Source organism: Scophthalmus maximus, chromosome 7, assembly GCF_022379125.1.
Source record: "Scophthalmus maximus strain ysfricsl-2021 chromosome 7, ASM2237912v1, whole genome shotgun sequence".
Taxonomy (NCBI): Eukaryota; Metazoa; Chordata; class Actinopteri; order Pleuronectiformes; family Scophthalmidae; genus Scophthalmus; species Scophthalmus maximus.
The window spans coordinates 21,843,748-21,868,931 of record NC_061521.1 but is presented as its reverse complement, the minus strand read 5'-3'; the positions used below and the strand labels follow the sequence as shown (position 1 = coordinate 21,868,931).

Here is a 25,184-nt window from a genome sequence, read left to right as displayed (position 1 = left end):
CTTCCTCAGCCAATCACAGGTCAACTCGATTCGACGCAGGCTCGACAAGTCAAAGCTAGCTACGACGCGAGCGAGCTCCCGCCCTGTTTGCGTCCACAACCGCCTTCGAATGTTTGTCTTTTACTCGAACAATAACAACGTTTGCCGACATTAAAAGTGGTGAGCAAGTCGACTTACACCGCGGGGTTTCACTCACCAGCCACATGGCGTAATTTATTTCGCTTGACATGCGCAAGAAAACAACAGATTTGAAGTTAGCTAATTGGCGCTGATGCTAACACGAGTGACACTTTAATATTGTGAACTCCTCCTGTATATATACAGCGTCTATTTTTTTGTCTTTAACTGTATATTAATTTACAGTTACCGGTGAGTGGACACCTGTGTGCGCGCGCCGCTGTGAGATGGGAAGAGAGAAGGACGCAAAAGGGAACGGGAAGGCCAAGAACAAGGAGACGAAACTTAAAAGGCTGAGCGACCATGAGCGCGCCGGCGCCGGCGGGGACGCGCACCACAAAAGGTGCGTATAGTGTGCGCGTGACAGAAGGAAACGGAAAAAAAGATGGACGGACACAAAATGTTTTTTTCTGACAGGCACCGGTTAGCCAGCACTTGATCATCATCCCATCGAGGGCGAGTCAAGTGCCGTTATCACCCAACTTCCCTGAATGCCTCCTTGTCACGAGGACATGGTTAGAGCAGCGCTAATAATAATAAACAGACATGCATGTGGCCTGCTGACCGCATCACATCCCAACATCTGATCACCATCAACACAGGCCACTCATGAAAAACTGATTTTTTTTTTCACTGCACAGAGCTAGCAATAAGCATTCTCTTTCATGTTACCATGTAGTGTATGAATAAATCAGCATTAAAAAACTTAGCATTAGTGATGAATCAGATGAGAGTGGGAGCCAATATGTCATGCTTGTGTGCATGAGTGTGCAAGACACAACTAAGGGGTTACTACTGAGAGAGAGAGAGAGAGAGAGAGAGCTGCTTCGCTGGCCGGTGGCATAGAGTGCACAGAGCAATCATTTCAGCGAGCACCACTACAGTAGGTGCTCCATCTTCATATGAATAAATTAATTTACTTTGGTGTGCGAACGGCGTTCGTTGCCATGCACATGTGAGGAGACAAATGAATTGCGGAGTGATCTGTCATTGGCTCGTGTAATTGATGAGAGCAGGGCGGAGAGATGAATGGACACCTGTAAGCACTGCTGGCAGCGGGCAGCTCTGCCTGCCTCTCTGTCTCTCTCTGTCTCTCTCTCTCTCTCTCTGTGTGTGTGTGTGTGTGTGTGACAGCTAAAGCCTGGTGTTATTTCATGGCACACCGACGGAATTACTGATTAACGATCAACTCATCATGCTCAGATGCGAGACTCACGGATTCAATTTTCCTTAGCGTGGAAAAAAAAAGAGAGTGCCTCCTGCCTCAAGTGTTGTATTGCCATAGTCGCTAGTCGCTAGTCAGATGTTCAAATTTGGATTTCTTAAAAAAAAAAAATAGCTGGGGAATAATTGCAATACTTTTCGTACATCAAGCCCTGAAGGCTGGAAAAGGTCAAATTGAAAAAGAAACATGTTCAAAGCTGTCAGGTCCTCTGGGGACTCTGCATGTCTGATTGGTGGCATTTTATAGCGCCGTCGCCTGACTAGAATAATGCTAACCAACGAGGCATGCCGGGCTTGAATCTAACATCAGCCGTAATGTGCTCCAACTTGAAGCTGCACTTGAAAAGTGCAGCTCAGATTGTCTCTTTAGGGGCCCTTTCAGTCAAGTCACACTAAGGGGGGAAAATTGATTTCTTCTCGCACTATTTCTCCCCCCTAACTGCTCCTGTTAAAAAAATAACTGCATCACTAACAAGCCCTTTTTCTCTTTTTCTCATTGTCATCCCCTTTTCCTGCCCATCGTGACGTCCTGACGAGCAGCACAAAGCGAAGTAAATCTGCAGAGAAAGCTGATCATGGAAAGTCTAAGAAGGTAAATAACATTTCCTTCCCCTCTGCTCTGTATCGGACCTGATGTCCTGTATACCTCAATGGAAATTCAGTGTCATCTTCACCAAGGGGAGGTTTTGTCATGGTCACGAGAGTCCATCCATAACTATTGCCCTCTCTAGTATTAGCATATCATATTCCAGGCTGAAAAATGTCCCGCCCCCTGTTACCCACTAACCTCTGCTCAGACTGACACAGCGAGAGTATGTGCAACAGCTTGTCCCAGTAGGTCACCCATCCACATTGGTGTTGGATTCTTACAACACAGGCCGAGTATATTTACATGTATACCGATACCCAGGCTGTTGGACGTAATTGTTTTAGGGCAGTGTTTTGATTACAGCTGTTTAAATGGTAACACAATTCACCCGCTTTTAATAATCCCTCAACGTCCTCCCACTCTACAGCACACCGACCGCTCTGTTTGGGGTTGTTTCCATTCAAAATGAATCTGACAGTCAATCGATAAATATAAAATTGCTTTGTCTATTCAATTTCAGAGAATGGTATCGTTTGATTTGCCTAATCACTAGTCAAAAAAACATACAAACAAGATTGTCAGTTTAAAATGATATCAATCGGTTAATAGAAAAAGAAATCCGTTATTGTACAAGGGGGAAACAGTCGATGATTTGCATGATAAATTGATTATCAAAATTGAATTCTTGTTGATAGACCAACAGATTATACTGGATTGTGGTTTCACCCTCCAATCAAGAGCCAGAATGAAAAGACCTGATTTTCTTTTTTACATGTTTAATGTGTAAAATAGTACAATATTACATAATATATTTAACATGTGTATATTATTAGTCAGAGAAGACACAATATGAGGTATAATGGTTATATGAATGTTTGAAGACTTGGGGATATGCTAGAAATGAGTCTGTTGGGCACATTGTCATGGACCGGCTTGTGTGACTGTGCTGCTGGCTGTACATTCTTCTTGCGCTAAGCCTCAATGCAATGTCCTCCCCTCAGGTCAAAACACCCAAGAAGGAGACCCCAGAGCCAGCCGTCAGTCACAGGTAGGGGCTGAAGATGTCTTCATGCCAGTAGATTGGATCTTATTAGAGTGAAAATAATACACTGACCTCTTCTTTCTTTCCTCCCTCTTCTTCCTCCTGATGGAAACTAATCTGTGTATTTTGATGTTCACAGGGCTTAGGAAGAAGCTGCTCCAATTTTAAACAATGTTTTAAGCTCTCTTGTGGAAAATTAATTTTACTCTGCACTGAAGACAAATATCTGTGGCTTGTCAGGGGAAGTATTGAATGAGAATTTCACTTGTTTGTGTGGTTGGATGGCTGGATGCTCGGCTGGGTGCTGCCAGGATGGCAGACTCTGGCCGAAAGGCGTGCTGCGTTAGATCTGTCTCAAACACGTGTTTCTATGCAGCTGCTAATGGATTGTTTCACACCAAAATGCTGACTTATCCCAGCTCAAGTCAATGAGTGACATTTCAAAGGAGATGTCTGTTGTTTTTTTTCTACTTCAGAAAGGTTCAGGTGGTAACTGTGTTAGTCGAATGGGTTTCATGCTGGATGGAAAGTCCAGGCAGCAAGTATTAAGGAAGAAACATAAGGCTATTAGAACCACAGACTGTGAATGTCAATGGACGCAGTGACCCACCCCTCTGCTGTATAGCTTTTTATGGATTTTGGTCGGTGGTGCAGTCGGCCTTCACCGAAACACCATGACCATTTCTACACATGCCTTTTCTCTTTCTTCTCTCTCCACAGTGAGCAGTTGCGCCTCAGCTCACCCGCTAAGTAAACTAAAAAAAAAAAAAGAAGAGAGAGAAGAAGGAGAGGGAGAAAGTGAGACAACGTCTTCTCCTGTACATGTAATTTATAGTGAATTTAAGAAGAGCGTTGGCTCACAAGTAATTTGTCTACTGCAAATCTACGGAACATTGATGTCAGTAATTTTTTTTCAGGAATTAATGTGATTGTGACACCTGCAGGCAGGCAGTTGGGATTCTGCATTTTCTTGTCACATTACAAAAAATCTCTAAATCTCCTTTTGGGAGCTGACGCACCAAGATTTTATTCAGCTGGAACTTATTGGAACCAGTTTAGTCATTATGTCTATAATGTTGCTAATAAATATACTTCAAAAGAAAAAGTGCGCCAATATAAAGGCGAGACCAAAAGTATTTGGACAGTTCCATGTAAGGCGATATGGCCTATAAATTAAATTGTGATATAACAAAAATATAGTGCAATATTATTTACTTTTTTTCAACACAGTGTTGAAATCACAAAAAACTCGGGGTTTCTTAAGTAAGTGGACAAGTGAAACAAAATCATCATATTTAATATTTTGTGGAAAATCTTTACATCCCATATATTTCACACAATCTTTTCTATATTGATACATACCTGAGACTGAGATATCATTTTATTTGATTTCAAACTGAATTTTTCTAAAAGCACAGATCCTGAAGAACAGAAAAAATCAGTAACTGTCTCAATTCAAACAGAAGCCGTTGTATTGAATTGGAGGGGTCGACCGACATCGCTTTTTAAAGACCGATTATTTCTAATCTAAGAGACCGATAACTGATATTTGAACCCAATATGTGTCTGCAGTAAAAAGTGTCAAAATTTAGATTTCACAGAAACCTTCAACATGACCTTAACGCTAAAAGTGCAGGGAGCTATCAGCAGCATTAATCTGAAGTTGAACAAACAAATAAAATGGTTCTGTAGCACATTTTAAAATGAAATGATCATCTTAATAATAATACATGGCAAAAGGTTTGTTGGATAAATGTCAAAAAAAGATGAACGTGATGTAAAGGTCAGTTTGGGATTAACAATTAATCACAATATTATCGAAATTTGCAATATGGACAATAAGTCCAAATTGCAAGAGCTGCAGTTTTTTTTTGACAAAGGTGAAATGTGTCACTGGTGCTACAGAGATGCCCCCCGGCATACAAACGATATTCTCAAGACTCCAGCAAAAATCACATCATTGTTACGATTTTTAATATGGTTTTATTCAGTGAAAAAGAAAAATGACCGTCTCCACTAAAATCTTGATGCACTGTCTGTCAAAATAATTCCATTTGCCCCTTTCAGACCTGGTATTAACGTCCGTCCTGAGAGATCTGAGATCTCACTTCCCTTCCATATGCAAATAAACACATACGTCGTTTCTGTTCGCGAAGACAAAATTCTGTTGTTTTTATCCAATTGGACTGTACAGATGTGTGTGTGTGTGTGTGTGTGTGTGTGTGTGTGTGTGTGTGTGTGTGTGTGTGTGTGTGTGTGTGTGTGTGTGTGTGTGTGTGTGTGTGTGTGTGTGTGTGTGTGTGTGTGTGTGTGTGTGTGTGTGTGTGTGTGTGTGTGTGTGTCGGTGTGAGAAAGAGCAGAGCGAAGCCGAGAATCATTGCCCCTAGCTTTACAATGAAACAAGATTTTGAATTAAATAGAAAATCAATATGTGGCGGTCCATGTTGATATTGTGGCGGCGCGGTGGCCAACGAACAAATCAATGTATGGGCACGGAGAAAATTATTTTTCTGATCATTATGAAGCTGTAGCAGGTCCGAGAACAGGCAGGCGGCCCTTTGATGCTGCCTGGGATTCTTTTGTGTTCACACAGCTGAATGAGTCCCACACCACCTCTGAACGTAGTGATTGGATTGAAAAACGTGTCGTCAATGCGTCTAATGTTAGTTCAGACCTGTACTCACTTGTGGTCAGACTCCGCAGGATGGATGTGAATCCCAGGTCTGAAAGGGGCCACGGTCAAAGTCCTGAGTTCAGTGATGATGACAGATATCATCCCAGTTAAATATGTTTTTGGTAGCGTACAATTTGTACAAATAAGGGATGACACTGCAAAGAGTAATACTGTCATTATGTTGACAACAGCAGGTCCGTGCCCCACACCAAGCTGCTGACAGTAGTGCAGAGAGCAGATAGTAAGGGAATAAGTGGTTCTCCTAATAAAACTAACAATGACTTGGTTCTGTTCAGGGGAGACGGTGACAGACTTCAATAAGAAGCCATCAGGAGTCTTTAAATATAGAAGTGAAGAGAGACGTTCCTATGATATGTAACCTGTACTCTCTGCTAACGCAGCGGCTCGTAATTGCAGAGGCCAATCTGACAATTATGTGCTACAGTACTCCCCCCCTGTTCCATTAAAGAAACAAAGTGTTTCTTTAATGTGGCCCATTTTCCCCCACCCACCAATTCCACACTCGGCAGGAAATTCCAAATTAATTTTTCTCCGTCTGATTGCTGTAGTTATGGCATTATCATTACTGTTTGGATAATCACCATCATTATGTGTGATTTTCTTGTGGTCATTGTTGTGTACTCAAGTATTTTTTTTTCATCTGCATAACAGTGTGATTTTGTCCTAACTCTTTAGGCAGCAGTGAATGCATCTGGCTTATTAGCTTGTTCAAATCAACATTTAAAGTCAGATTCACAAGAATGAAAAAAGGGGGGTGTGCGGGACAGTTAGGAATTGGATCAAATATAAATTAAATGAGAAATATATTAGATTGAAATTGCAGATACTGCTTCCTTTTTGTAAACTGGAGTTTTAAGATGGCGGCTAATTGCATAACTCTGATGAGCTCACAAATCAGATGATAAGTTCAGTCAAAGTCGTATTACGGACTCTTGACTGTTCTTTTTGTTGTTCAACAGCACTTCGCGGAAACAGGAGCCAGAAGACGACGACGACTTTACGGTGAAGAAGAAAGGGTTGAAAAGGAAAAGGATAAAGGACGAGCCAGCGGAGGGGCCGTCGTGTTCCCCTGCCGCAACTGTGTGAGTGTGACCTTGTGTCGAAGCTGCGGATTGGCCTGGAATGAGAGAATTCTTTGAATCTTGATTTTAGAGTCGGTTTAATTATTGACTTCTGCCTTCCATTTTTATACATAATGTGTAAGCAATTAGCATTTTTCCTGTCTTTTGATACCTTCAGTTCCAAGGGGGAAAAAAAGCCACATGTGAAGGACGAGGAATGTGAAGGAGAAACTCAGAAAAAGAAGCCAAAAAAGAGGACGGAGAAGGTAAAACGCATGTCTACTAATCCGTCTCCCGGTATATGTGAAGTTTGGGAAGGTTTGAATTTACAATCGGACGTGTATTTTGTCCTGGGCACAGGCAGTAAAGAAGGAGGAAGGAGGAGAGCATTCAGTGTCGAAAAAACCTAAGAGGACTGAGGAGGCGAGACAGTTGAAGATCAAAAAGAAGGAGGAGGAGGAGCAGAATCGCTGGAGATGGTTCTAAAATGCTGCTTTTTTTAATCATCTTGTGGTGTACACACACACACACACACTCACACACACACACACACACACACACACACACACACACTCTATCTATCTATCTATCTATCTATCTATCTATCTATCTATCTTTCTTTCTTTCTTTCTTTCTTTCTTTCTTTCTTTGTGACGACACTGATTGACAAAATGTTTTCCCTGGTCCCTTACCCAAATCTTAACTCTTACAACTAAGTGCCCTATATTTCTTGTTTTTTGTCTGTGGGTATCTATATATAGCATATTTGACCAATGAGATCCCCATTGAAATGGGGTTTATGTTTATATATTAGATTTTATTTATTTACGTCTTCCCTTCATAAATACTAATACTCTCAACCCTCATCTCAAAGCCTTGCTCAGTTTTATTAATAAACCAATTGGATGAGAACCTCCCTGCCCCGTCCTGATCTGTGGAACCCGTTTAACCATTTAATTCTTTTAATCCCATATCTTTTTGTTTGTTGTACACTTCATTCTTTACTTTGGTAAAAGTTTACTACTGGTTTTATGAGGTATTTTCAGGTCTTTTTATACTTGCCCCTCGTATTTCTCGCTCAGTGCTGCGTTTTAACCCTAGCCTGCAAAAGCTAAACCTAACTCTTAAGCTCAACCTTAAAACCAAGTCAAAATTTTGTCAGAAAGTGAAGACCAGCTTCACTCTGTAAGGTATATAACTCACAAAGGTCCTCACGAAGATAGAAGCAAAAGTGCACACATAACAGAATCAGACTAAACAAATTACACTGCGGCCGGGGGGAAACCAGAGAGGAGCAATTTACACTTTTGTCATATTCATCTTCATTTTTTTTCCATCATGCTGCTCTCCATCAGGTGGGAGGAGGAAAAGTATGAAGATGGGGTGAAATGGAAGTTTCTGGAACACAAAGGACCCTGCTTCCCTCCCGAGTACCAGCCTCTACCGGACAACGTTCACTTTTACTACGACGGTCAGTTGAACTGAAACATACGAAGGAAAGTTTGATTGAAACTGGTTTTGAAAGTGTGCCCCCCCCCCCCCCCCCACACACACACACACAATCTATTTTTGACACACTCCCATTCTTTCTCTAATGACAGTAATTTAAGAGCACATGTTCAAAGCACATTTAGAAATGACATACTACAGGGTGACTTCACAGCTGTTGTTGAGTACTACTGCATTTGTGGGGAAAAAAGTAGTATAAAGCCATTCATGGCTTTAGGGGGGAGCTGCGTCAAATTTGTGATGTCGAATTCAGTTGGGTCTGAAGACTACAACTATGAAAATAAAATAAAAAGTGAGCTTACCTCAGGTAAAATAAATAACTATACCAGAAAGCACGAAATGTATATTGTATATATATTGTGAAATATAACTGAAAGCAAGTAAACTAGTAAAAAAATCATATCTTTGAAAAATTGCGAATGACTTGCAGCCAGATAGATCTACTGCTGTATTTGTAATATAAAGTCTTAAGTGCAAGTTCACACCTTATTTGGTCCGGAACCTTCGGACTTTCCAGTTTAGCGGTTGTGAAATGTGCCTCTGTCCATGATCCATGGACCAACCGACCAAAATTTAGTCCGACCAAATGGGATGATCTCAGTCGGTCCCATGTAGGTGAAGACAACAGGACATACGTTATTCATGCAATATATTTTCTGTCGTGCGCTCACTAAATCGCAATGTGAAACCAAAACTAACTGGGTCAAATGTAGCCAATTTAACACAGACATGAAACTTTGTTCGTACATTGGTCCAGACTTTCAGGTGTGAAAATGCCTCAAATTCAATTAAATAAAAGCCTGTTGATTTAAAAAGAAAAATAAATAAATATCAATCCTTTTAAAAGACTACACTGATTTCTCAAGTCTTTCTCAAGTATTCATTCCACAGCTTTTAAGTGCTGTTAGAGCGAAACCCCTCTCCCCTTAAGTCCACAAAATCCCACTCTATTCTGCAGAGACACAAAGTCTCGTGCAGAAGGGGAGTCACCTTTCCACCAGACTCTGTACACCCTAAACATCCACTGACGCAACGCCAGTCGTGTTTGACGTCCAAAGGCTGGAGCATTTCAATTACACAGCTTATCCTCCAGTCACAGGACCACAGCCGCATGACCCTAACCCTTCTCAGCGTGTTTGGAAACACTTAAAAAAAGGGAGCAGGTGAATAATATTGTAAAAAAAACCAAACAAGACACACTTTGGATCAAATGATTTTGATTCTGGAATCGGAATCTTTGACACCGTAGGAGCCCTGCGGATGAGAAACGGTGCACAAAGTTGTGTATAAAAAAAGCCAAAGAGTTGTTTGAAGTAAATCCATGAACGGCAGTGAACCGGCACCTCAACTCAAGTTGTTCACACACAGGACACGCACGATTGGATCTTTAGGACACCAAGGGTGTGTTGGGTCAAACGCTGATTGATGACTGTAATTGTTTTTTGCTTTATTTAGCAGTCCAGGCACAATGGCGTCCTGTGGGAAGTTGGTTTGATCAGTTAATTCCTGTGCGTGCTTGTGATTTTTTTTTTTTTTTGTAGCTTCCTTTTAGTCGAGGGGCTGAATGTAGATCTTTGTCCTTGTCTCTAAAACAACCTCCTATAAATTTATGGATTAGTCTCGACTGGGCTCTGACTGAGCTGAGCTGGGTGTTACCGCATCCAGCAGTTTCATCACACTGTTGAGCCTGGTGGACAAGCTGCATTCAATAGTTTTTTGTTGTTGTTGTTTTTATTGTTTTGTTCTAACATGTACAATAAGTCAGTGAGGCCAGAAAGCATGTATGATCCTCAAACAAAGTCAAAAATCAATGTAGCCGTTGTGCTATTTTTCTACAGGTAAGAAGGTGAAGCTGAGCCTGGCCACGGAGGAAGTGGCGATGTTCTTTGCCCAGATGTTGGACCATGAGTACACCACCAAAAAAGTCTTCCGGGAGAACTTCTTTACAGACTGGAGGAAGGTAAAATCCCAAAGGCATCGCTGATATTTTTTTGGAAGGCCCCCATAGTTCAGGATAAAAAAATCAGGCACGGGCAAAGAAGAAGAGGAAGAAGAAACGAGCGTTTAAATGTTCTTCATTGACAAAGTGTAGATGGTGTGTTGGCCTATTCTTCTCTCTCTTCTTCAGTTCATCATCAGAAGGAGAACAAAAACAACCTAACTGGCTCTCAGAGCTGATACCTGCAGCTCAGGGGTTGATCCCTAGTAGTAAAATTGAAATCAACAACTGGAAATTAAAATTTAAAAAAAAAAATTTTCTCAGAAAAACATTGTGTTTTTTTCGTCCAGCAACGTTTCCCTTGACGCTGCTACAGCACTGATGACGGGAAGCTCTGTCAGCCGAGGTTAATTTAATGAATACTTGAATGAATTTCTGTTGTAGCTGAAATGTAACTGTATTCATTCACTGTTGTTTACATTCCTGTTACTCCAGGGGAATAATGCTTACGTTGGCATAAAGAGTCCAACACATCAACAGTTTCAGCTTCTGCAAATGTCAGCTGCAGAAACCTTCCCTTGATAAGATCCAATTACAGTGTTAGTTGTCTGTAGTTACAGCTTTGTGTTAGAATATGTGTGTGCTGTAAATAGGGAGAATGTGCATGCGATGAAGTACGATGTGTGTGTGTGTGTGTGTGTGTGTGTGTGTGTGTGTGTGTGTGTGTGTGTGTGTGTGTGTGTGTGTGTGTGTGTGTGTGTGTGTGTGTGTGTGTGTGTGTGTGTGTGTGTGTGTGTGTGTGTGTGTGTGTGTGTGTGTGTGAGACACGGGGTATCGGGGTGTCCTAGTCTGTATAGAGAAAACACACAAGTGCCAAGCCCCAAGGCATATCATGTGGAATTAATTTTGCGCTGCTTAGTGCTCAATGCACTTGAAAATACGATTTGTGCAAAGGCATTGATATGCTAATCCATACAAGTAGCTCCCCTGCATATGAACAAATCCAATTAAAGTGTTTTATTATAGCCGGAAAAAAACTCTGCTCGCTCCACTGCCCCTCAGTGCCCGCCCACTGTCGGGTGTCAGTCATGCTTAGACACGCAGGCCGACTGCGTGTCCACACACTGTCAGAGTGTGTCTGTAGAGAGGTGTGTGTTTGTGTGCGTATGTAGAGATCTGTTTTTACATCTCATCTCCTGTGACCCTTGACAACAAAAGTGGTCGTGCTCTGAAAAGCTTGATGGATGACTCATTTCTTTTATCCTTAATAGGTAGGTTCAGGTTTAATTTGTCAAATAGTGAACCCATTTAAGTCCTCCTTATATGATGATCTATGTTTTCATTAGGTAACAATAACGGCTAGTGCCTTGTGCTGCTGTAGCAATAAGTGAGGGTCGTTAAAAGCCCTTTTCCTCGTTTACCGTTATGTTGTGCAATGAGACGTAAAAAAAAAAATACACGTCTAAAAAAAAAAGGATTTTAGTTGGACGTTGATTTCACAGTCTCGTGTCGCAGAACCTTTCTGGCCGACAGCAGGAGGCCAAATTAAACACCTTCATGTTCTCATTACATTTTAAAACTAAGCCAATTCTGAGAGGAACCATTAAGTCACTCACCACTGAGTCGCTCTGTATCGCTGCCCTGTTGGCAACCTCGTTGATGGAATGACCCCTCGTGTGGTAACTTTGGAAAGTTGGCAGTGAAAGTTGAAGCTCAGCCGCTCTACTGCCGCTGCTGCTGCCATTTAGTGAACTGCAATGTCAACACTGTCAGTGAAGCTCTCTTGGTTCTGTCTTCTTAGGAGGAAACGGTCTGTACTCTGGCCTTTTAATAACGACACGGCTTTTTCCCTTTTTTGTGTCTCCTCCGCCTCCAAAAAGACGAGTAATTAAATGAAAGGTCACTCTTCTGATTTGATCATGCTTGTCTTATTTGATTTTTATGATTCGTTATTGTTGTAATGCGTTATTTGAGCAGACAAAGGTCCCGCACACTCCATTAACATCTCCCAGTAAATATAATAAAGTAATGATGTGTGCAGAGCTGGCCCGAGCACATTAGTGTTGTTGTAGATCTACATACTTTATTTTCTGTCAAGGTTTAGAGTTTAAAAGCTGTAGGGCTGCAACGAACAATGATTTTCATAATCTATTAATCCGTTGATTATTTTCTGGATTAATCGATTAGTTGTTTGGTGCATAAAATGTCATAAAATGGTGAAAAATGTTGATCGTGTTTCCTAAAAAGTTTTATTTTGTCCACATACCAAATATATTCAGTTTTCTGTCAGAGGAGCAAAGAAACCAGAAAATATTCATATTTAAGAAGCTGATATTAGAGAATTTTGAAAACTACTGAACCGATTTATTGATTATCAAAATAGTTGCAGATTAATTTAGTAATCTATTACTAATCGAAGAATTGATTAACTGTTGCAGCTCTAAAAAGCTGTATCTGTTATGAATAAAAATCATAGATGAAAGCTTGTTGATTGATTTAAATATAAAGATATAACATTATTATATTATGAAAAAAAATCAGCAATGGCTTCAGAGAGTATCCAGACCCCCTCAGTTTTTTTCACTCTATTATGCTAGATCTTCTTGCAAATTTATTTTAAAAAATTCAAATCTTTAAAATGTCAATAGGTAGAAATCTGCTTATCAGTTTCCCAGAGGCATTTTTCCTCCTCAAAATGTATTGATATAGTTTGGATCAATTAACTTGTTTGAGTGACATTACAGTTTAGATTTAAAATGAAAAACAAAACAAAAAAGCTTCTGTGTAACACACCTTGCACCCGTTCAGGAGATGACCCACGAGGAGAGGTCACTGATTCGAGATCTGGACAAATGTGACTTTGGAGAGATCCATGCGATGCACAAAGCCAAGGTGGAGGCCAGGAAAAACATGACCAAGGAGGAGAAACTGGTAAGACTTGTATCTTCATGTTAGCATCTTCAGAAGGCTGGCGTAGGTCAGTGCTGGTTCTGGATCATTTTTTTTCTTCTTAACATCTGTTGTAGGTCATAAAAGAAGCCAATCTGAAGATAACGGAGGAGTACGGCTACTGTCTGCTGGACCAACACAAAGAGCGCATAGGCAACTTTAAGATTGAGCCTCCGGGGCTGTTCAGGGGTCGAGGCGAGCACCCCAAACAGGGCATGCTGAAGAAAAGGATCCAGCCCGAGGACGTCATCATCAACTGCAGCAAGTAAGAGATTCATCCACTGACTTCAAGAAGATAGAGCGAAAGTGTTTAGAAAGTTTGGATCCGTAGAGGAACCTCTTTAATCTTTTCAAAAAAGGACATGACTATCTTCTTTGTTGGAAGGCAACAAAGTGTTGGCATTTAACCAGATACACAGATCAATGTAGTACATGTGTAACGTCTTAGAATATGTTTGTATTACTCAAGAATTATAGTTATGCATCACTTATCAAGGGCCTGGTGTGCTCAGTGGCAAAGGTTTCTTGTATTCATGGTTTCCTTCACACAGATGGAAATTATATTTGTAATATCCGTGTCAAATATTTTGGTTCTAGTTTATGCTCCATTGTTGTAACTGCTTGCGCACATTCTTCTTTTCTTCTTCAGAGCATCCAGTGTCCCGGTGCCGCCAGCCGGTCACCGCTGGAAGGAAGTTCGACAGGACAACACCGTGACGTGGCTGGCCTGCTGGACGGAGAACATCCAGAACAACATCAAATACATCATGCTCAATGCCAACTCCAAGCTCAAGGTAGCCCCCGTCGGTCTGCTGCAAACAGGGAAACTGCTCCGACTTAAGTAGTCACAGGAACATCAGTCATGAAAAAGCTGCACAAAGCTAATTTATACGTTTTTTAAAAATTCAGCCACTTGTCGAAATATAAGGTTTTGAGGCAGGTTTTTCAGTTGATAAATATTATACTTTTGTTCACCTGATTTCACCATCAGTCAAGTTCAATTCAATTCAGTTTTATTTGTATAGCGCCAAGTCACAACATACATTATCTCAAGGCACAACATTTTACAGACATACCCAACCGTTGTCTTTCTGTCAAGTGTCTTTCTTTGCCTTTGACAATGGAACTTGTCTTATTAACACATTGGATTATTTACCTGAAGTTTCAAGTCTGTTGGCTTCATTTTAATGATCTAATCTATGTGGTATAAGGTGCGTGTGCATTTAGGACATGTCCAAATCCACTTTTGCTTTTTTTTTTACGGTCAGAAAAGATGTTGCTGCACATGGTTCAAAAGAGCCATACTTATTCTCTTATTTAATCCGGGTGTGTTTTGGGGATCACATGAATTAAACTGCCTGCCGTACCCTTTTAAAAGCCAGGTGCGCCTGCACCTCATCAGATTTCTATTATAAAGGCCGATTTGCCTGCTACTAAGAAAAAACGCATCTTTGCAGGGGAAACTGTTTTGCTCGGATGTTTCTTGTTTCTAAACTATTTAAAATTCCATAATAGTTCGTTTGAGTGTAAATGGCAAACCCCTTTGAGTTATGCGTGTTGATTAAGACTTGTTGGGTGCGACACCTTGTTATTCTCTCTCCTCTTCCGTCTTTCAAGTCTAAAGGTTTAGTTATTCCACTTAGTCTCCATGACAATATGTATGTGTGTGTGTCCACTGATGATGGATTTAATTGTTTTCTTGGTAGCACACTATAACCCAACAGCAGAGAGAATTTTGTCGTCATGGGTTTTGCATTTGTGTTTTCTTGTGTATGAAATTACATTCTGCATTCATGTCATGATTTCCATATCGAAAAAAGCAATTTGATCTGACACATTTCAAGGAAAATGACTTCTGTGTCTTTGGTTCTTTGTTTTCAGGAGGGTTTTTGTCATGTTTTCCTCCCTTGCTCACTCTTTGCTTTCTCTCTGTCTGCTCCTCTCTTCATCCTCTTCCTTTCTTGTTGTCCTATCAACGCAGGGAGAGAAAGACTGGGAGAAATACGAGGTCGCTAGGAAACTGAAGACGTGCGTGGACGACATCCGTAACCAGTACCTCCTGGATCTCAAGTCCAGAGAGATGGGCACTCGCCAGAGGGCTGTGGCCCTCTACTTCATAGACAAGGTCTGGTTCCAAGGAAAACTCTTACGTCAAAGATGCAACAATCAGGATACCAAGTATTAATGTTTGCACAGAAAGAAACCTTTTGTCAGTATCAGATTCTCGTCAGTGCTTGGGTCCAATAGCGAAGGTCATGTGAAACATATTGGAAATCAATGCAGTTTGTCTTGATTGCTTCTTGCGTTTTCTCTCATAGTTAAATGGACGATCTTTTACAAGAATGCCATTGATTAGATGTAGCCATTTTCTTCCCCAAGCTAACCTTAGTCTGCTTTGAGTGAAACGATATAGTCATCTGATCAGTATAGTACATGTTTGCTCTGTCTGTCTGTCTGTCTGTCTCTCTGTCTGTCTGTCTGTCTGTCTGTGTGTGTGTGTGTGTGTGCGTGTGTGCGTGCGTGCGTGCGTGTGTGGGAGCGCGAGGGTGTGTGTGTGTTTATCTTTGCATCTTCTGACCCAAATAAGCTGGCACTGAGGGCGGGTAACGAGAAGGAGGAGGGAGAGACGGCGGACACAGTGGGCTGTTGCTCGCTGCGTGTCGAGCACATCACCCTGCACGAGCGACTGGAGGGCAACGACTGTGTGGTGGAGTTCGACTTCCTAGGTAAAGACTCCATCCGCTACTACAACAAGGTCCCCGTCATCAAGAAGGTAAAGGAACAAAAGTTGTTTAACACCTCCACACCTGAATCCATCCTCTCCTCCTTGTAGTTTATGGATTCTTTGGATCTGAAAACTAACCCTCCATTGGAGAACACATCAGCAAACCACTGAGTGTGAGAGCTGCTCTTTGCGATACAAACCCCCCAACATATTTCATTATAATAATCAAGGTGTTGCCCTTTGGGTTTTGGCAGAAGTCCCTGCCGAGAAGGGGGGGGGGGGGGGGGGGGGGGGGGGGGGGGGGGGGGGGTGTGTGTGTGTGGGTGGGTGGACTCTCACAGCCTAGAAGCAGAGGAGGAATTGAAGAATGTCCTCAGGCCACAGTTGTAGATTGGGTTCCTGTGCTGGTTTAATTTTTCCTGTTAGAACTGCTGATGTGCCGCTCTGCTTCTAGATAGAGAAACCTGGAGCTGGTCAATGCATCTGAACATCATGACATGGTTTAAATAAACTGGTCAAGCTTTCAGTTGCACGTTACATTCCCCAGTGGTGGTCGAGGCTGGTGCGGTTTGCTCCCGTGATAGGAGCTAGCTAACGTGACGTGTCAGGGGAGCATACATCGTGACAACCAATCAGGAGGTAAGTTGGTGTGTGCGTCATCGCCCTTAGTCTCAGTTTCCCCCCGTCCAGACTAAAACACAACCCTGGACTTTTCAAAAGAAAATGGGGCCAGCAGCGTTTCCAGAATTCTGTGTTCTAGGCTCTGAAAAACTGCAGAGTGCAGTTTTAAACATTTGAATGTGGATGGAGCCTAAAGACCAGTTGATTGGGTTAAGCTTGTCCATTGGTGGACAAAAGCCGTGCCCATATAAAGCTGATATTTCTAAGTCGGTTGTTGAGGTTAGGTGAAGGTGAGAGTTGGGGTTTTGGGGGGTAGGCATGTAGTGGTTATGGTCGTAGTTTGGATATGTCACCAGGAAAAATGAATGCAAATGTATGTAATGTTACCCCAAAGTGGCCTATGACAAAATGTGTGTGTGTGTGTGTGTGTGTGTGTGTGTGTGTGTGTGTGTGTGTGTGTGTGTGTGTGTAATTGTGTTTGTGTTCGTGCATCATGCATATGTAAATGTCCGGCCCCTCCTCCGGTGTCACGCTATCTTCCGCTCCAGAGATGGAAAAATAAATGTTAGCACCTGACAGCCAAGTGTTTTGTTTCTTGGCAGAACATATCATTATTCAAATATGTGCATTCAAAGGCAACACATTAGTTAGTATTAATTAATCCGTTGCATATTTTAGCATCACAAATTCCCTGGGAAATCAGCGGGATTGCTGCTAAATGTCACTTGGTGTAAAATGGAACGAGGATAGAAATTTCCATTTTCACCCTAGAGGGGTTTGAAATCATTTACTCTACTCAGGGTTATATATGTGAGTTTGTGTATGTATGTATGTATATATGTATGTAATTGAAACTAGCGATTGAGACCATAAACTCCTCAAGAAATGTGTTTCTTAAGTGACAAGTAGTCATTTTCTCATAGACTTCTATAGAAACTGACTTCTTTTTGCAACAAGTGGCGTCGCCCTCTGCTGGTCATTCAAGAGAATACAGGTTCCGGGCACTAGCCTTCACACTTTCCGAAACTGGAGTCTACGTTCTTTTTTTATATGAAATATGATGCAAACACATCAGAGAACCAACTTGGCAACTAGACAGATACTGATAATTTTTTCATCCAAAAGCAATTTCACTTTTTTATGTATTTTTCAGTGTATTAACCAAGTGGGAAAACAATTGCCACACAAACCAGCCAGTGAAATGTGTCGTTTTTTTTAAAAGCAACATATCTGCTCTATTCTATCATCTATCATCATCTATTAATTGGTGTTTTGTATGTTTCACTAGTTTATTTGAGGAACAGTTACTGTAGAGTCGCTGGAAATGTCAGCTCCAAACACAAACACACTATAGTCCTTATGTCTAAAGTGAATTATAATGTGTATGTAATGTTATGTCTATGTACTGTGTAATTTCAACATTAATAATTTAGATTTTTTTCTTATGAGTTAGCCTTTTATGAATCCCAGCCACCTTCAACCTTTCATGTTTAAATTATTAATCGGGCAAATGTTGGATAACTGATCAATAATTGGTTTATTGTTGTTGTTCCCCAGTTCTTACAATATGAACACACATGTGTTGACCTTGAATGAAACAGAAAACCTGGTTGAGCTATTAGAAACCTGTTTGGTTTCATGGTATATTAGAGAAAGTACAAGTCTTTTGATCAAATCTGTCTGCATCTTCTCAGGTTTTCAAGAATCTTAAACTGTTCCTGGAAAACAAGAAAGACGGAGACGACCTCTTTGATCGCCTCAACGTGAGTATCTCACCAACTTGCCTCTACATTCCTTTCTTTAAATCTTACATGTTTTCTAGCCTCACACGATCTTAAAGTTATGTTTTGAACCTTTTTTTTAACGCTGATGCTCTCCAGTATTAGTTTTAAAACAAGGAAAGAGGCAAAACAAAACGTGTGATATATAAGCAGCTAAAAAGGGCTTGTCTAAAACAAAGAGAAACTCCCCTGAGGTGCAAGCCTTATTTAAAGAAAGAGACTGAAAGCAAAATAGAATTACATTTTTTTTTCTTCCTGTTCTCCGTGGACAGAGGGCAATGATAAAGGAAGAGCAGGGACTAAATTGTAAGGTGTAAGAGAGGAGATTGAATGAGGATGAACCGTTGGTGTGGAGAGATGAAAGGGGGTAAAGTGAGGAGCAGGGGGAGAATATTGGAAGCGGGGGAGAGTGAAAGCAAAGAAAAGGGACTTTCAAAAGAGAGTGGGTATGGACTCTGGCAGATAAAAAATGAAACCACAGTGAGAGTGAAGACGGTGCAGATGAATTTCCACACACATTAAAAAAAGAAAAAAGACTCGTCTTTGTGGCTGCAGGCAGAAAGGCCACACAGACGTGTGGTAAGTCTACAGCACATTGTGGCGCTTCTCAGGCCGCCCGTCTTCATCAAAAATCGATATCATTATTTTATCTAAAGCTCATGTTGTCCTTGTCGGAGAAACATTCTGTATTGGTCAATAAGCTGCTTTTGTTTTGGTTGAAACCAAACTACAGCAGCTTAGTTGAGTGGTCCGATTGTCAAGACGCAGAGTCGTAGGTGGGAATGTATGCAACAGATTAACGGCCGCATCACGAGAGAGGCGTATAATGAGACGTAGGGGAAGGTGGAAGGTGTGAGATTGACGGGCAGGAAAATGAAGACTCCAGACATGAAAGGAGAGAGGGTGAGATGAAGAGAAGGGGCAATTGGAGTAAGGAGTGTGGTGCCTCTGCTCTCTGCCCTCAAGTGTGTCAGGAAATGTCAGGGTATGTTGGAGGTGGAATGGTAATGGCTACCGTGGGCAGGTCTGATTGACACCCGGAAAGGCCAGGCCACAGAGAGAGCGGAGTGATATGTGTGTGTGTGTGTGTGTGTGTGTGTGTGTGCGTGTGCGTGTGCGTGTGCGCGCGCGGAAAGTGACAGCTTGTCCAGGTGAGGAGGGAGAGAAGGTGGACAAAGGTGGCTGGGAAAAGGTAAGAGGTGGACAAAGGTGGAGGGAGAGCGGGAGAAGGGAAATGGCCAGAAAGTGACAGCGCCAGGCGGGTGTTGAACGACGGAAGAAGATGAGGAAATAAAGATGGAGAATGAATGAATCAAACTAGCCACTAGACATGCTTCATGCTCATCCGTAACATGGTGACATCACCATATTACGTAAGTATCAGCCGGACTGCTGACGAGCTGTTTCCGGGAGCAGTGTTTTATGTCGGGGGAGAGAAGCTCACTTTACCACCAATAGAAAAATATTGTGAGATTACTCACAATTTTTTGTGGGGGGGGGGGGGGGGGGTAACAACGACTAGTTTTTACAACAGTGAGTGTTTATAGCCGTTTCATTCTCAAAGGATATTACACTTCTGTTGTGACTCCTCAAAGTATTCACAGTGTTGTTCAAACAAAAAGTGACAAGATTTGATTGCTTGAAAATGCAAGTCTGCTCAATCCCTGTGTGAGGTGGACGTGTCGGTTGCTGTTTTTGCATGAAGTATAAAAATTGGTCGGACAAGGTGTGGATGTGGAACAAGAGTTTCAGACACTAACTGACCATCAGACCGGCACTTTGGTGGAAGCATGCTGACAACTTTAAAACGCTCGGTTTTGTGACGATTTTCCGTTTGGTATCGAATACGTGGATGTGGTTTTGTTAGTAGAGGAATGTAATCAACTTCTTAAAATGTAATTGGGTCTCACTCCGAAGTAAACATGGCTTAGAAAAAGATGGGATCTTTACTCTCATTGTTAGATGCCGGGTTGGAGGAGGAATTAAGTAAATTGGAGCATAATCGTGTTTATTTGGAAAAGGTAAACAAAGACTGCGCCTGCTGACTGATAATCCTCTGCAAGCTGCTGCTGCCTGCAGCGTGAGCCACAGTAAACACACGCACACACACACACACACACACACACACACACACACACACACACACCGTCTACAGTTTCTGTTTCAACTCTAACCTCGGTGTGATTTTTTTTTAACTACGTCTTGGTCAAATCAATTAAATTACTACCTGCGGTGTAGTATCGTCCTCATGAGCTGCTTTAGTTTTGGCGCATTTTTATTAATTTGCTCCTCCTCCATCTATCAGAAGGGAAAGGGAAGTGATGCTGAGAACAACAAACTGGTGCCGGTGAAAACCAACAAGGGCGCTCATAGAGGACAACGCCATATCTCGGCATGTTAAAGAAATTGGGGGGGAAAAGAAGGTTCTTCCTTGCGTCATGCCACACTCCTCCACAAAAATTCATGGAAATTGGGTCAGAAACAAAAAACAATGAGACGCAACCTTCTTGGCAGAGGTGATAAAAAAGAGCAGATCATCATAACTAGTTCAGAATTAACTCAATAAATTTTCTCTGACATCTCTGACTTCTAGTTGCCATCACCACAAAATGGTCAAGGAGAAAGTTCATTGTGTTATATTGCAGATAGGAAATGTTAATAATACCTCAGAAGGTACGTGGATGACGTGGATAAACACACGCATGCACACTTGCACACGCGACGTGGAGGCAGTCGGTGTGCGAGAGCCGTCACACTTGCCGACGCCTTCATTAGAATTTCAGGGGGCAGAGTCGGGTTTGCTCATTAGCAAAGGGAAGGCACAGCGGCAAATTGCTGCGCCCGTGTGTTGCTCTCCGGCACATGCGTACGCACACACGTATGTATGTACATTTTTTAATAGGATCCCGCAGTGAGACGATTCACAGAGTCCGTGGCCTTGGACGGCAGCGTCCTCCTGACCCCGCACTGATTAAACCAACCGCATGATTATTGTAATCTTCATCAGAATTATTTCTCCCTTTTACCAGAGGTGCGAGTTCACCGGCAAACTTGTGTGGTCCCCCCCCCCCCCCCCGACATTTGTCTGCTTTCATCTCTGTTTAGACATGTTCTTCTTATACCATACAAGAATACATGTTTCTTTTGTTTCTCGCCCTCACACTCTTAAATCTCGTGTTTCATGTCTTCATCAGTTCTGCCGAAGCCGCAGCCGTTCGACAGAGAGCTAATGGCTCTCGAACCATCAACCGTGGCAGCTTCAACTTGTTATAACACCTAAAGAAATGTCAGGGGGCGAAATAGTGCTGTGATCTTTTTTAATATTCCTGCTCTAATGGATGATGATAATGATGGCTGAGATGGTATATTATGTGTTTTATTTGTCAGGGTACATTGCAGATGCTTAAAAAAAAAACGCTGCACAGTCGGCAATGCCACAGTGCCACCTAGTGGGCAGAGGACGTGGGTTGTTTTAGAGGGCCTGTGGTGGGTTTTCTTGATGAACGTGTTTGTTCTGAGCTTGTTCTTTGTCTGCTTCTCCTCTTTGCCCCCCCCCCCCCCCCCCCCCCCCCCCCCCCCCCCCCCCCCCCCCCCCCCCCATTTCTCTTCGTCGCAGACAACCATGCTGAACAAGCACCTGAGTACCCTGATGCCGGGTCTGAGTGCGAAGGTCTTCAGGACGTACAACGCCTCCATCACCCTGCAGCAGCAGCTCAAAGAGCTCACAAACAGTAATTCACACACTTTCACTGTCGCTCATAAAGCAGTCCAACCTGACATAAATCACTCTGTGACATACTCACGCGTATAAAAAGACCTGCTGCAGTCGCCCCTTTATTAGTCTGTCTCCTATCATCGTCTCATTTACCTGACTGCTTTGGGTCAGTGAGTCCCCACGATAAAATACACCACCGCACCGTTGCCTCTTTTTTTGTTGTTGTTATTTTTAGCTTGTTTGATTTAAGATACCCAGACGTCAGTCAGCTTTTTCTCCAGCCGTGGCAGGAGTTACGTTATCACTGTACCCAGTCGTGACGCGTCTGTGCTTCACTCTTATCAGGGCTCCCATGGGCTGCCTCTCTGCCACAGTTCCTCATTCAGAGATATGAAGTGTCACACTCGCTTCTCATTTCTGGATTGCCACCGAGAAGCCAATCTGCAGTCTGACATGTCGTCGTAGTAGTAGTGTGTGTGTGTAGTGTGGACCCCGGGAAGAATTGACAAAGCTAATGGGAGACCTGGGTACATTAAATGAAATGTTAGCAATCTGTGTGCGTGTGTCAAGGTTGACATTTGTAGTAGGGTTGCAATTACTGATTAATTTTATTATTGATTAATCTGTCAATTTTTTTCTCGATTAATCGGCATAGTTTGGTCCATAAAATGGCGAAAAATGTCGATCGTGTTTCCCAAACCCTCAAGATGATGATTTTTTTTGTCCACACACCAAAGATATTTAGTTTACTGTCATAGAGGAGCAAAGACACCAGAGAAATTCACATTTGAGAAGCTGAAATCATAGAATATTTAGTTAGGCGATTTTTAAAATACTTGCTGATTAATTTAGTAGTGAAGATGTGTGGATGGGCAGTTTTTAACATCAGCATGACTTATCTTTTAAAATTCTCTGCATCATTCTGCTCAGATACATTGTTCTCAGTGTGGCTATTTAGCTTGTAAATTAATTCCTGTTCCATCTCCCTCCCAAAGATTCTGACAACGAGGCAGAGAAACTGCTGTCCTACAACAGGGCCAACAGAGCAGTTGCTATTCTCTGTAACCACCAGCGGGCGCCGCCAAAGACCTTTGACCAGTCTATGGCGAATCTTCAATCCAAAGTAAGAATGTCTTCACTTGGTTTGTTGGACACAGTTATTGATCTAATTAACATTTGCCTCCTAATAAGTAGGCAGGAACAATCATTTTTCTTCATGCTCTTCAATTTTGAAAGAAGCCCAGAGCTTATTTTAGAGACGCTAAATTGTTTTAATTGGTAATTCATATACGAAATGTGCTCAACCCAGATTGATGCTCGCAAGGAGAAGCTGGACCTGGCTAAGACGGAGCTGAAACAGGCCAAGAAGGAGGCCAAGACCAAAGGCAGCTCAGACCAGAAGCTGCAGACGTAAGTGTGTTGCAGAAGTGCAGAAAAAAAAACAGTCAAGCAACTACCGTGACTGACAATCATCTTTAAAATGGAAGCCCCCCTTTGTAGACTAAATAACAGGCTACACACACTTTAACACCCACAATAGAGAAGGATGTTAGTGTGAATAATGAGCTGTAGTTGAGCCACGGGAAATAAAAGATCTTGAATGGAAGCCTTGCACTTAACTCGCAGTGATGAGCTGCTCTGCTTTTTGATATTTTTGTCTTTTGTGCCCAGAGTCGAAAGGCAATTGGCAACACTGTTGGTTGTGCATCACATTATGCATAGAAAATGAGCATTTACTTCCACTGGATGTCTGATGAGATTTAAGAAACTGTTATTTTAAAGCTACTAAAACTACCTGGTGATAGATGTTGCCACTCTAAACACTTGTCAACCCCTAGATTGTTTCAACCGACTCCTTTATCTGCCATCCAACTGTGACTCTTCTCCCGACAGGCTGGTGGAGCGGAAGAAGGTGGCGGTGAAGCGCTGCGAAGAGCAGCTGCTGAAGATGGAGGTGCAGGCGACTGACCGGGAGGAGAACAAGCAGATCGCGCTGGGTACCTCCAAGCTCAACTACCTGGACCCACGCATCAGCGTGGCTTGGTGAGTGGATACAGATGTTGACCCTTGCATTGGTTTAAACACTTATTCCGACTTTCTGCCTAAATACTTGCCTGTGCAAACCTAAGCGAGAGCTACCAGGACCTCATCCACCCAGGGCCTGGATCAAAAAAGTGAGATTACTGAATCAGGCCGCTAATTTTAAGTATAAACCCACCTACTGATGACCCAAAATGGAGAACAGTATAATAAGAGACAAACGAAAATATTTCCAGATCATAGGCCCCACTTTGGTTTCCCTGACATTTGTCCTGGCAGAAAAAATGTTTGTAGTTCAAGCATTTGTCGTCTGCCATTTCCATTCTAGCGGAAGAATGAGAGAAAAGAATTAACAACCTATCAGAACCTTAACAGATGTTTTGTTTAATGTTTATTTTACAGTTTATAGTTGACAGTCGTATATTTTTTTCCAATTTGTCGCAGGTGTAAGAACACGGAGTTACCTGTAGAAAAAATATACAATAAGACCCAACGGGACAAGTTTGCCTGGGCCATCGACATGACAGAGGCAGACTTTGTGTTCTAACTTTAATCTTCTTTAACAGTCTCATAAACTGATACCATGATGCAGTCAAGGAACCCTTCACTTTATATATAACATACAATACTTTAATGTTGCATTTGTATGTTCAGAGTCTGCTGATGTTGTGCTCAGATAATTGTGACATATTTTGTTTACTGCTGTTAAGTTCCGTTGTTTTTTAATTTTGGCACTTTCTCTTGAAGATAATTGTTTTGCACTTTGTGTTTTCATTAATTTGAATAAAGGTTCCTTCTATGCAGTTGAAGGTGTAGTTACAATTTGTCAAAAATGGTACTTGTGAGTGGACATTGCATATATCTCAAATTCCACAATTTGAAAATTTTAACCAAGATAGAAGATAAATTTGCGACAGCGTAGTTGACCTGTACGTGTAATATTAAAATGTGATTTCAATACATTATAAACCACGTAGAGTGAAAACAACATGCAACAAAGTCATTCCAGATCATTTGCATCATTGAAAAAATAAAACAAAAACACTGAGCACTTCTGAGGTAATATTTTCTTTAAAAATTACTCGGCACCTCAGGCCAGATGTTATATAATACATGA

General features: G+C 41.9%; 1 protein-coding gene across 1 annotated transcript; it reads left to right on the top strand.

Annotated features, from left to right (window-relative positions):
• Positions 1-24,886, top strand: zgc:173742 (DNA topoisomerase I, mitochondrial). Its single transcript, XM_035643262.2, has 20 exons — positions 1-159; positions 364-520; positions 1,942-1,993; positions 2,992-3,038; positions 6,687-6,809; positions 6,967-7,054; positions 7,149-7,267; positions 8,144-8,259; positions 10,136-10,257; positions 13,045-13,167; positions 13,263-13,450; positions 13,835-13,979; positions 15,167-15,310; positions 15,773-15,958; positions 18,226-18,294; positions 21,929-22,043; positions 23,023-23,150; positions 23,337-23,437; positions 23,921-24,070; positions 24,512-24,886. The coding sequence occupies exons 2-20, from the start codon at positions 405-407 to the stop codon at positions 24,612-24,614; spliced, it is 2,235 nt and encodes a 744-aa protein (XP_035499155.1). The 5' UTR covers positions 1-159; positions 364-404; the 3' UTR covers positions 24,615-24,886.
• Positions 24,887-25,184: the final 298 nt, after the last annotated feature.